Genomic DNA, 12,079 nt, shown 5'->3' with positions numbered 1-12,079 from the left:
CATACTACAACCAAAAAAGACAGCAAATGGTGAAAATCAACTACACACATACTTGTCATGTAAATGAAGGAAATTTGTAAATCCTGGAAAGGCACTTGAAGGAAAGTGTCTCCATTTTCTAGCTAGTATAGTATAATATTTTTTTCCTGAAATAACCCCTGAATTCAAAGTTATCAATCCAGGGCACGAGGCAGCTTCATTTCAATACATGTGTTTTGCATAGTCTATTGATCAGACTCAGTGCAGAATTATTTTTCCTTTCGCTTACTGTAAACAAGGTACAAAATTAGAAACTTGGCTTGTGTCATTGCTGATGATAACATATGACTGGCTCATGCTGTTTCTCTTGTATCCAATAGATGATCACATTTTTAAAAATCTATTTACATTTCTGTCTACCCAGTGCACAGTCTGCGAATCATTGCTGTCAGGCATAATCAGTGGTGAATGCTGCATTTTAGAACCATTTTCCACTACATTCTTTTTTTGTGTTGGGAGAGAAGTACAGAAATCATCTAAAAGGTCTTCTATGTATCCTTGGAGAAATCCAGCTATGCACTACTTTTATGTTTTCTCTTTTTTTGTGTGTCTAAGATTTCTCTTAAAACTACATTGCAGAACTGTCTGTATTGAGCACTGGTGGAAGAATTATGAAAGCAGCAGCTTAAATCTAGGGAAAACGTTCCTAATATTTTTCAGGATATGCCTTAAAACTCTCAGTATAGTTCAGTGCTTCTCAGTGAAATTTCAAGGTGTCTCTGTTTTCATTTCAGAACTCCCATCAATTGCTTTTGTATGTTGGCACCCATCTGCAAATGTGTGCTGTGCACAGATGTTACAAGGTGCCCTTGAGCACCTTTGTTCAAACCTGGACAAGTCCTCAGCTGAAACTGCTGATATTAGCCTGTAGTTAATGTTACCCTGGTAGTGGGCATCTCCAAGAGATGCCACATTGGTAGGCAGAGGGAAGCATGTCATCAGAGATGAATGGGGGAAAACCTGATTAATTTGTCACTTTAATTCTTATTTTTGCAGGTTGGCATGGTGTAGATTGCTCAATAAATTGTCCCAGCGGTACCTGGGGGCTTGGCTGTAACTTAACTTGCCAGTGTCTTAATGGAGGGGCTTGCAATGCTCTGGATGGAACCTGTACCTGTGCCCCGGGCTGGAGAGGAGAAAAATGTGAACTCCCTTGCCAGGTACTTTAATTGCACTGAATTTTGCACTGTAGGATAATACTGGGGAGGGGGACACTGCTGTCGTTCTTTTGACTTGGATAAGTCCCTAAGGAGCACTGCACCTGGTAGCCCATGTACGACTGGGTTCAAGATAGGTGCATACCACAACGATCCTTCTGGAAGAACTCTGCTGTGCAGCACACCAAAGCGCACAAATAATGACTACACAAAATGAAGATGCACAGATGAACACTTTTTCTGCTTTCACACTTTAAAGTTGGACCCCAAACTTTTCACCAGCTCCTTTAGAATTTTTTGAAAAACACAGAACTAAATTTTTCCCTCTGTATCAGCATCAAATGATATCTAAACTGCTTCTGTTAAACTACTGTAAGTAAAAATTATGACAGAAAAAATGTATCAAAAATATATTCCATATCAAACAATGTAATTTTAATTAAATTAGCTTGTATCTATGGTGCAGTATGAATGAAGAGCTTTCATTCCTTCCCAGTCAGTCATGAGAAGGCACTCTTACTACCCAGTCCCATGAGAGTCCTTTGCCTTTCTATTTAGGCTCTGGCTTCCGCTATCTCCCAGACTTCGAGAAATGCAAAATTAGAAATCACTGTGTTAACAAAGGCACACTCCTCATCAGTTCTTCTCCACCTTGTAATCTGTGGTTTGGGGAAGCCATAAAAATATGTAGTTTCAAAATTCTATAAAAGGTAAAATTCAAAATTATTTGTTTTATTATGTAACTATTTGGTTTCAATTACATTTCATACACAAAAAATGAAATATTTTATGAAAAATGGTGTTTTCCAGAGTCCATCTTTTCCAAAGAAAAGTCTTTTTCCGAAGATGGACTTTAATTTTCCAGAAAATTTTTAAGAAACTTCATTTTTTTAAATAAACTTCTCTCTGCTCTCCTTTTCCTCTCCACTGTTTTTTCTTCACATTTACAATACTATCTGCATGGCAGGTTCTTGGTTTTAATATAATGGTAAAAGAATCGCCTGAACTGAACATAAACCTTGTGTAAATTCCCCTCCCATACCACATTCAAGCTTCTGTCAGTTTGGACTAGCTCTGCTGTGCAATAACATGGTAGGAGTAGCTGAACTACAACATAAGACTGGAAACCACACCTTTGTTTTGAATGAAAATTTGTTGTGTTGAACTTCTCTCAGAATACTCAGAAGTCTTTTTTGGAGTGTTGTTTTTGTTTTTAAGATGAGGTATGGCATACACTGGTACAGTGAGTAAAGTGGCAAACAAATTCTAAAATGAGTCTGGAAACTGATTAGAGTACCATCTGTGCATGTTTATGCAGTGTTTCCAACAGCATATCTCCATCAGAAGACTAATTTTTCTTTTTTCTAAAGCAAATTTATTTATCACTTAGTGTCCGATTCTGAAGGACTATGAGATCTCTTCATTAGCTCTTCCAAAACTGGCTTATTAAAAAAGATAGGTATTGTTTCATGGCATTTGCTTCACTGTTCCAAATTTAGCAAAATAAAGCCTAAAGCATTTCTATATCAGATAGTTTAGCATGCCCATGCTCCCTGTCTTGCGTGCTCTCTCTCTGTCAAATGATGTCCATAAACATTTATATATCTCAAATGTATATTCTGCCTCAAAATTCCAGAATAGGAGAATTACAAAAAGCAGAAAACTAATTAAAATGTGTCCAGTGTTGTCTGAACATTTTTCTTGTTTGAGCAGAGAGTTTATTTAATTCAATGTATTTCAATTTGTTTCAATAACTTCAGAAAAATAGTATCACCAACCAGATTATTACTCAAGATTTGCCTGAAGTTTGAACTTCAGTCCAAATACATCGCAGACTAAAAATACTGCTTTTCAACAACATATTTGAGGATTTTCTTTCTTTCCAAATCTGATTATATGCAAAGGAAATTCTTAATCTTTTCTCTTTCTCTACATAAAATTGTATTGTTGAGATGAGCAAAGGCCTCCTTATACTTAAGTAATACAAGATTTTGTTCTACTTTAGATTTGAAAGACTGGGAATTGAATAGCTAAATCATGTGGAACTGGTAGAAATGTAGGCATGAACATCAAAGAACAGCAGATGGATTTTCTTGTAGGTTTTATTCTGATTTTTAATGTGACTGAGACCAGTTTTTAGCCTGGAATTTAAATAATTGGGTTTTAAACCTACCATGTTTTTTTTCCTTTTTTGTCTTTGCTGTGGGTAACCCCAAAAGTATTACCTTAAACTTTACTGGCTTTATTCCACATTTTTAAATTTGGTTTTGACACTTTTTCTGTAAGATCAATTTACTGTTGTATTTTGCCTTGTTTTGAGAATGCAATTGTAAAGATTTTGCTTTTTTCAGTTTCTCAGATTGATTTTGTGTGGATTCGCCCCCAAATGTATGTGCCATCTTCTATGGAAGAAGAGGCAAATTCAAGTGTTTAGATGTAGTTCCATGAAAATCAGCTGTGCTTTTTTGGCACAGCTGAATACACCAAGAGGGATGTTCAATTTGTAATTTCAATCTTTCTTGTTGGTTCAAAAAATGTTGCATAGCCAAAAAAAAAAAAATCTGTTTTGTGTACTCTCTCAGAGCAAAAGAGCTTCCTTTTTGACATAGTCCATGCAGTAGTGCAGAGGGAAGGTTTTTTAATCCAAAGAAAATGATACAGTTTGTATTGTTTATGCAATAAACTTAAAACTGAAGATATACTTTCATCTAAAGTTTTACTACTCTTTTTTAGAAATTGTGGCTTTATGTGGTGTCCTTTTTGACCAATACGTAGAGACCTCAGGGTCTGAGGCAGAAGGGAGGCTGAATTGCTTTCCCATCGAGGAACCCCCAGGTCGTGGAGTAGGAACACTGCTGTAAGGGAAATTACAAGGACAGTACAAGACAGCTTTAATTGCAGTCTCTCACAGTATATTCTGAATCACCATCTCCAGGTGCATTAATCTGGGATTTTTCAAGAGACTGTAATTAATTCTTTATCTTCCCCTCTCAAATCAAAGAATGAAAATGTAGGATGCTAAAATGTTCCAAAAGCCAGATGCGTTTTATATTAAGAAAGTGGATTACGGATTCATGAGAGATCTGTGGTTGCTTTTTGAGGCAGGACTGACCAGAACTTGTTCTCCTCTAACTCCCAGTTGTCATCATCTCTGGGTTGTGGGTTTTTTTTGTTGCCACAGGACGGCACATATGGTATGGATTGTGCTGAACGCTGTGACTGCAGCCATGCGGACGGTTGTCATCCTACCACGGGTTACTGTCGCTGTCTACCAGGATGGTCAGGTACAAAAGAGACTGCATGAAGTATGACGAGAGTTTGCACTATGGTGGGACTTGGTCTTGCCTTTTGGTTTTGCGGGTAGAGGAGGAGTGTGTGGTGTTGGAAGGAGAAAAGGGCCAGTGTCCCTTCTGTGATTCACAGGTGTAGAAACTTTGTTGAGTGTGGAATCCACAGAAAACTGGGCATAGAAGGGGAAATCTTAAAACTTGGGTGCCTCCACAGTAAGAATCCTTGTGAAAGTGGTGAATAACTGTAAATATTCAAGGTTGTTCTGGCAGCTTTGGTAGGTAAAGCATCACATCCAGGAACTCAGAAAGCTTTGCTCACGGAGGCAAAAAGAGCATAAGTAGTGCAGAAGCTGTGCTGCCATCTGAGTTCCTCAAACTTTTGAGAAAATTAAGTTTCTCCGCACATATTTTGTTCTTTATGAAAATTGTTGCACTTTTTTCACAGTTTCTCCAGCATCCTCATTGTGGTTTTAAGAACTATGTATTTAATTATTCATCAGAATTCATGTTTGACACTGTTGCTGCACTTTCTTGTTTGTGGAAAGCAAGATTTTTTGAAAACACGATCAGCTATGCAGAAGGACAAGCTATCATGAAATGTTCCCTTTATCCCTGGGAGGCAGTTTTAGCTCTCACATAGATTTCTAAGCTCTAAGTGTTGGGAAAACTCTTCTGTCCAATAAGGATTAATTGACACTGTAAGTTTGGCCCTCTCAGAGTGTTCTGGACTTTGTGTCTCACCGTGATACTGTCATGTTGCGAGGGTCAGATTTCATGTCACTGTCTGTATGGATTCCTTCCATTTAATATGAGAAGTCAGCATGAAAAACACACCTTAAATGAATAAAGCATGTTTCTACTGTGAAAAGAAAGGAGTTTTTTGTGATTTCAGATATAACCTAGTATTATTGGTTATCTACTCATTCATTTGTAAGATAATATTTCTCCTAACTGACTTGCAGGTTCATGACATAATTGTTTTCTTTTTCCCCTGATGCTTCCAGACATAGTAGATGGAGATAAGCAGACAATCTGCAGCAAAGTCATTTATTTGACAAGTTTAGTAAATCATTAGTTGTTTTGCTGTAGTTGGTCACATCTTACCTGGTGTTCTTTCTACTTTCTGTTCAGATGAACATGACTTTTATGATTATTGGGAGGTAGGAAGTGGAAGTCTGTACAGGATACAGATGTGGGCAGGAAGGGCTCCTGCTTTGCTTTGGAAGACCAAACCCCTTTCTTACTTGTGCAATTTGTCTGTGTATTAAGCTACTGACAAGTTCTTTGAGAAGGCCTGTCTCACTGTTGGGTTTCCCTGTTGTCACCCTTTTCAGTGTGAAAGAGAGGGGCTTCCAGAGCCAGCACTCACCTAACTGAGCCAGGAGTCTGTTGGTTTTATTCTCTTCCCACAAGCTGCAGTGTGACTTAGCATCAGCCACTCAGATACCTCTGGGAAATGACTACCACAAGAGTACAAAAATAAGACGGGGGTTTTGAGTGAATTATATAAAAAAAATACTATTAGCATTATGCCATCTATTACTATTTTGGGAGACACTGCTTTGGGTTTGTGTTTATTTTGTTGTGATGTTGTGATGGCCTTTGATGACTATTCTTACTTGCAGGTAGTTTCAGCTAACACTGTGTGTGTGTTTGAACACACTTTCTCAAACTTTTATATGGATCTGCTCAAAATTTTACTTCTTAAATTAATAAATGTATTAAGCAAAGAATACCCACATTAAAAACATGTGAACAGTTGCTGATCTTGAGCAACCATGGTGTAGGCAGTTAGTGCTGTTCATACGTTCCAGATGTATTGCTCAAAATACATCTTTTGAGTTTTCTAAAATGGAGACAAATCATCAGAGGCCAAAATTATGTTAATGAGTGAAGCCAGATTAAAATAGGTAGTTTTGAAAGGCCATACTAAAAATCGAGCAACTTTTTGTAACGGGTAATAAAAATTACCTGGCCAGTGTGATGCAGCTAACCAAGGACATAACAAAGGCTTCGAGCACAGCACAAACCTTGACTGTGCTTGAACTAAGGTATTGAAAAGGAGACAGTATTTTTGCCTTTAGTGAAATCCTACTTCATCTTCATATTTAGAAAGTAAAAAGATTTCACGAGAAAGGGACTTCATGCATGATTACAGATAAAATTTAGTGTCCATCCCTGAATGATGTCATCACAACAGCATGTGTAACAGACTAGTTGCAACATGTTGGTGATGTCTAGACACACAATATGACATAAACGGCATAGTTTGCTTTATACTCAGTGTCTGGAAAAGTCCTCCTCCCACACTTCACATGTCAGACCAATACCCCTGAGGAATCTGGTCTTTGTGTAGTTACTTATATTTAGAATGATTAAAAAAAGGAGAGAATACTTTAGAAACAGGTTCTCAAAAAGCTGTACTGTAATGTTACATTGCAGAGATAGCATTAGGTTGTAGGATTAAGAAAGGAGGTTGTATACATATTTGTATGCATAATAGGTGGAGAAGCAGATGGAGGATTTGTGAAAATACAGGAAGGTACTAAAGTGCAACAAATTATGTTAGAATAGCTTAGATTTCTTCTGTTAGATTGTTAAAGTAACCAGCAGACTTACTAATTTTGGTGGTTAGTATTGCCTGCCAAAAGTAACAAAGAGAGGGAGAAACTGATTTTTGGATCAGTCTGATGCTTATCCAACACAAATGAAGGATTTAGTTTTTTAAAAAACATTGGGAGGGTAGTGTTAAAAAATAAATACATTTGAAGAAGCTTCAAAATGCAAACTTGAGAGTCTTTTTTCTTTTTCAACAGGAATAAATTGATGAATCCAAGGTAAACTTCTCCAAATGTTTTGATGTCACCAAAATTATATGAAGTTTCCAAAAAGATATTTTAAATGTAGTATTTTTCTCAGCCCTGTGAACAGAGCAGTTGTCTACACTTTCCCCAGGGAGTTTCATCAGAGGGAATAGTTTATTTAACTCTGCAGAAATAAACGAAGGGTGGAAGATTTTTTCCATTGCTGGATGACACAATTGTACCATAATGCTGGGGATCGGGAAACACACTGCATGGGGAGGGGGGTCACTGGCCCAGTGCGGCGCATGCTCCCTTGGGTAGTGAGGGAGCTCTGAGCTGCTGAAGTGGGCACGAATGCTATTGTCCTGTACCAAAGGGCAGCCTAGCTCACAGCCTACTCTTCACTTCAGTCTCCAGATATTGCTGCAGCAGAGCATTGGGTCAACAATAAGATACTAAATGGTTTATTTTTTTTTAAGTAGTATTTTCTTTATTTTTTAACGTGCCCAGGGTGTTATCTTTTGCTTCTCAGGTCCTAGATATGAACAAAAGTCTAGGTTCAGTTCTTGACTATTGCTTTGTCATGTGCTTTTATAAAAGTCAAGAAATAATTAAAATTGGTTTTAATTAGGTTCTGCTTTGGTTTAGGGTTTCTGGTTTTAATTTAGGTTCTGTTGCCTAGGAGGATATTTAGATTTTTCATCCTGAGCAAAAGTGACTTCATTTATAGGACTTTTGTTAGAAATACTACCCTCTCTGTAGTTTACATCAAGTGCTCCCTATACAGCAGCTTAATTCTGCTTAGAAAAGCAAGAGTTAAGGGTGATGTTTTTTTCCTGGCAATCTGACCATTCCATCACGTTCCAGGAGCCACATGACAGGATGGCACAAACGGGAAACATCCGCCCACGCAGAGGATGATGTCTGTCCCAAACACTCTCATCCCTTGACATTTTCACTCTATCTTATAAATAACTTTTCTTGATTTGGAGGGAACACAATAGCTAGACAGTGGAAAAGAGTAAAAACGATTAAAATAGAAAGCAGAAGAAAAATGCAGAAAATGTACTCCCCACTTCAAAATTTCAAGTTAACTTCCATTAAAGAGCCACCTCTACCACTTCGCTCAATGACCACAGTCCAGCAAGCACCACAGTAACTGTTAATTTCATCCCTTAATCTTATCTGTTCTGCAAGCAGCTGTCAAAACACAATTTTTCCAAATTGCCTAGAAGAGTAGAGAATTCATATTCTTCCAAACTGAGATTTCACATTAAAGCACTGTAAAAAGGGCAAAAGTTTTTCTCCAGACAGTTTGTTTATTACTTCATTGCAGTAGTGTGGGTGTTACTGATAACACCGTACTGTCGTGCTTTCTTGGGTGCAGTTCTGCTGGACCTTTCTGTTGGTGAAGAAATGTCATGTCATACTGATACGACATTTGTTATTTGTAAAATCAATTTAAAGGATATGCAGTGCCAGGGATTATGAAATACCGCCGGTCTGCTATCTGTACAAAAACAATAGCATTGGTTTATGGAAAAGACAGATGCAGTAATATCAGCCTACATTTTACCAGAGTGCATAATATTCATCCATATGCTACAGCAGATAGGGTGTTGGTGACTTTTTGCTGTGCTGGACACCTGCTGACGCTAGTCAGATTGCCCATCACCAGATGTGTTGTTTCTGTGAGGAAGTGCTGTGTCTTTCCATGTGCTCCTGACATTATTTCTAAGAGGCACATTTGTTGCTGGATTATAACAGGGAGGACTGCCATCTGACACCCGCCCCACTGAGGCAAATAACCAGGTCCCCTGGGAAGCATGAACCAGAACTCTGCCTTGCTCCTTAGCTTTTAATGTGTATGTAGTCTTTTTCGCTCCTGCATAGAAGAAAAAAGATGTAAGAGTACTGTCGTGGGTCTCCCTCACCTTAAGACTGAGAAACGAGCTGCTGCTGGAACAGCATACGTGGTGCTGGTGCCCTGGTGCACCCAAGCCAAGCATCTGTTGCATGTACATGGGTTCCTCCCGACCTTGGATGATTTCCCCTGGGTGCCTGAAGCACGAGGTCCTACTCTGATGAATATTCAGTGTGCCGCAAAATGAAATCATGTGTGGGCACTGTGTCATGGTAAATGTCTTACTTACTTTCCAAACTTAGGGAGATGAATTCTTCCATAAGAGGTTTGGCCTACCCTACATCTGGTCTTCACTGTGTCTGCATCTCTCTTGCCTATGAGTTTTAGTGGGTCTTTATGTGGAAGAAATATCACCCTTTTAGAACAAGACCTTTAAATCAATAGATGAAGTACATTTATTTTCTACCTATCAAGAAGATAAGGAAAGGAGAAGTATTATTTTCTTGTGGCTACCTAAAATGCGGTAGATGAAAAGAAGAGCATCACTGGAGTGGATGACAGTATGTAGCAACAGTGTGGCCCTCAGGAAGATTCTGGGGATATCTCAAAAGTGATTCTTCCACTAAAATTTGCAGATACTGATGTTTGCCTTCAAACTCTGATGCAGCGTTGTTTTTGTTGACAAGCTTTTGTAGCTGGCTTCCTACCAAAACTCGCGGTCACAAACTCTTCTGCTGCCACAGTGAAGAAGCAGCAGTCTGAACTGCTAGAAAAAAATCTTTGATCCTTCCGTTAGCTCCGTAATTTGAGACAGTTTTATTTAGTCGTCTGGCTATCTTCAGCTAGGGAGCAAGGTACTTCTTTCCCTTAAAGACAATGAGGGTACTTCTAAATAGAGCCTATGAAGTTTTTGACCACTTCTCTGTGCTGTTTCTCCCTTTTCTTTGGGCTGCTCATTCATCAGTTGACAGACAAGTAGGGAAGCAATTCTCACCATCCGAAGTCTCAGCTTCCTTGCATAGAGGTGATCAAGGTGAGATCTTGGACCATAATGGAAATATATCATCAGCTTTAATGACACTAAGATTTCCCCAAGTTTTGAAGGTTTGATCTTTCTCTTGTTCAGGCTGTGTATATCCACTTTAGCTCTGACATATGGGAAGTACAAAAATTCTAGCATAGGTTTTAATTCTGAGCAACTATACTGGAAGGTTCCATGTGTTGTGAAGGTAAATTGTATAGCAAATCCATGTTCTTGATGAAAAAATTAATTCTTTTTGAAGTTTGGATAACTTTTTATCAAACTAACTGAAACATTAAAAGCTGGAAAATAGCACTTAGTCCAGTAATAAATTTACCTGGGAAGATTGTAAGAAATAATTGGTAGATTTTTTTCCCCTTCAAGTGGTAAAACAAATTAGGTCTCCGTTTATCTGACTTGGATGAATCATTGAGTCTCAACTTAAAAATGTATCATTGGGAGTACATAAACACTTCACCAGCATGGGCAGAAACACTGTTACCCCTAAAGAATTATTTACTTCATTCATGCAATTATGAATGCTGGGGGAATGCTGATTTAGATGTGAGGCCCCCAGCATAAAGCACTGGGCATTAAATGCATGAGCATTTCTTCAGAGCAGCTTAGCTGAAGTTTATCAGGACCATTCAGCTATTGCCTAGCAACTTGTGAAGGCCATCAAAGAGCTCTTTGTCCATAGCTCTGGCAAAAACATTTCCTTGCAGATATCCTTATCGGTATCAAAATTAACATGAAGATTTATCAGAAACAATTTTATCTCATAAGAGATTAATACTCACTTGACATTGTGGCAATCATAAGCCAGTACCATTGTTGTAAAAGCTGGGTCTAATCTTGCTTTCCAACTTCTAGTAAAAATGTTTCTTTCTCCTCACTAATTCTAGCTTTTCTATAAAAGCATAGCTTGCTTTGCTGAAATTTTGTATAAAGTATCAGAGTGTGAAACATTCTTTTTTTATTTTTTAATCCTTTTGATATTTCTTACCTATTCATTTTAAAAAATACACATATGTGATTTTTACACCAGTAAGATGTGAAACTGTTTCTCATTTTCAAGTGCCTTGTGAATGTATCTACGTGAGTAAGATTTAAAACTATTTTTATAAGTAGAGATGCAATAAATCATGAAATGAATTAGGATTTCTGCTTTGCTACATTCATTCTTGACACACACACAAGTGAAATTGGTTTTGCTTATGATCAAGAGTGAATGTAATAAAATTCCTTTTATAGTGAAACAGAAGTAATATGCAGCACTTTCGGTATATTGTCATAATTATTATTCAGTGATACTTAGGATACACTGTTTCTTTGCTCAGTAGAGGGATATTGTTCTTCACCTGACTACCTCCTCACAAGAGGTGAAAGTGGGAAAGAAAAGATAACGTTTTTGGTTTCCCTAATGGATAATTTTCCCTGATGTTCACTGGAGGAATCTTTTCCTTTGTCATTTTTAGTGGTAGTTGTTGGCTCTTTTAAGTATCGTGGCTCTATGCATCATGGGTCCCATTGTCTTTTCTATGCCAGTGTGCCCAGTATCACCCTTTGACACCATGCTGTCATAAAGCATCGTCTGTGCACAGATCAAGACGATATAATTGAGCCTGGTGTTATTGTATGTCACTGGTCTACATAATCTCAGATAATGCACTATGGTAACTCTTGGCAACCGCTGACTTGTTAATAGTGACCATTGTGTACTGAACACCACTGAAACCCAGTAAGACTCTGCGAAAAATGTTTTTTCTCTAGCAGGGTTCACTGAGTGAAGTAATGTATGATATGACACATAACACTCATATGAACAGAATGCCAGGCTCAGTTCTGAAATCCTCAGCATGTGTCTGCTTGTGCTTTCACAGACTTACAAACTTGAGTTCTCA

At 38.0% G+C, this 12,079-nt stretch overlaps 1 protein-coding gene across 1 annotated transcript in view; it reads left to right on the top strand.

The window, feature by feature from the left end:
• The window catches only part of MEGF10 (multiple EGF like domains 10), a gene marked incomplete at its 3' end in the record, with an annotated part of 76,798 nt that overhangs the window by 43,602 nt on the left and 21,117 nt on the right, over positions 1 to 12,079 (top strand). The window contains exons 11-12 of the mRNA XM_082013096.1: positions 1,036 to 1,199; positions 4,378 to 4,480. Coding sequence (XP_081869222.1) covers positions 1,036 to 1,199; positions 4,378 to 4,480 — 267 coding nt within the window. The remainder of the gene's footprint in view (positions 1 to 1,035; positions 1,200 to 4,377; positions 4,481 to 12,079) is intronic.

Source organism: Phaethon aethereus (assembly GCF_964289735.1).
Source record: "Phaethon aethereus genome assembly, chromosome: Z".
In the NCBI taxonomy this organism is placed as follows: Eukaryota; Metazoa; Chordata; class Aves; order Phaethontiformes; family Phaethontidae; genus Phaethon; species Phaethon aethereus.
This window is presented reverse-complemented; position numbering and strand designations above follow the sequence as displayed.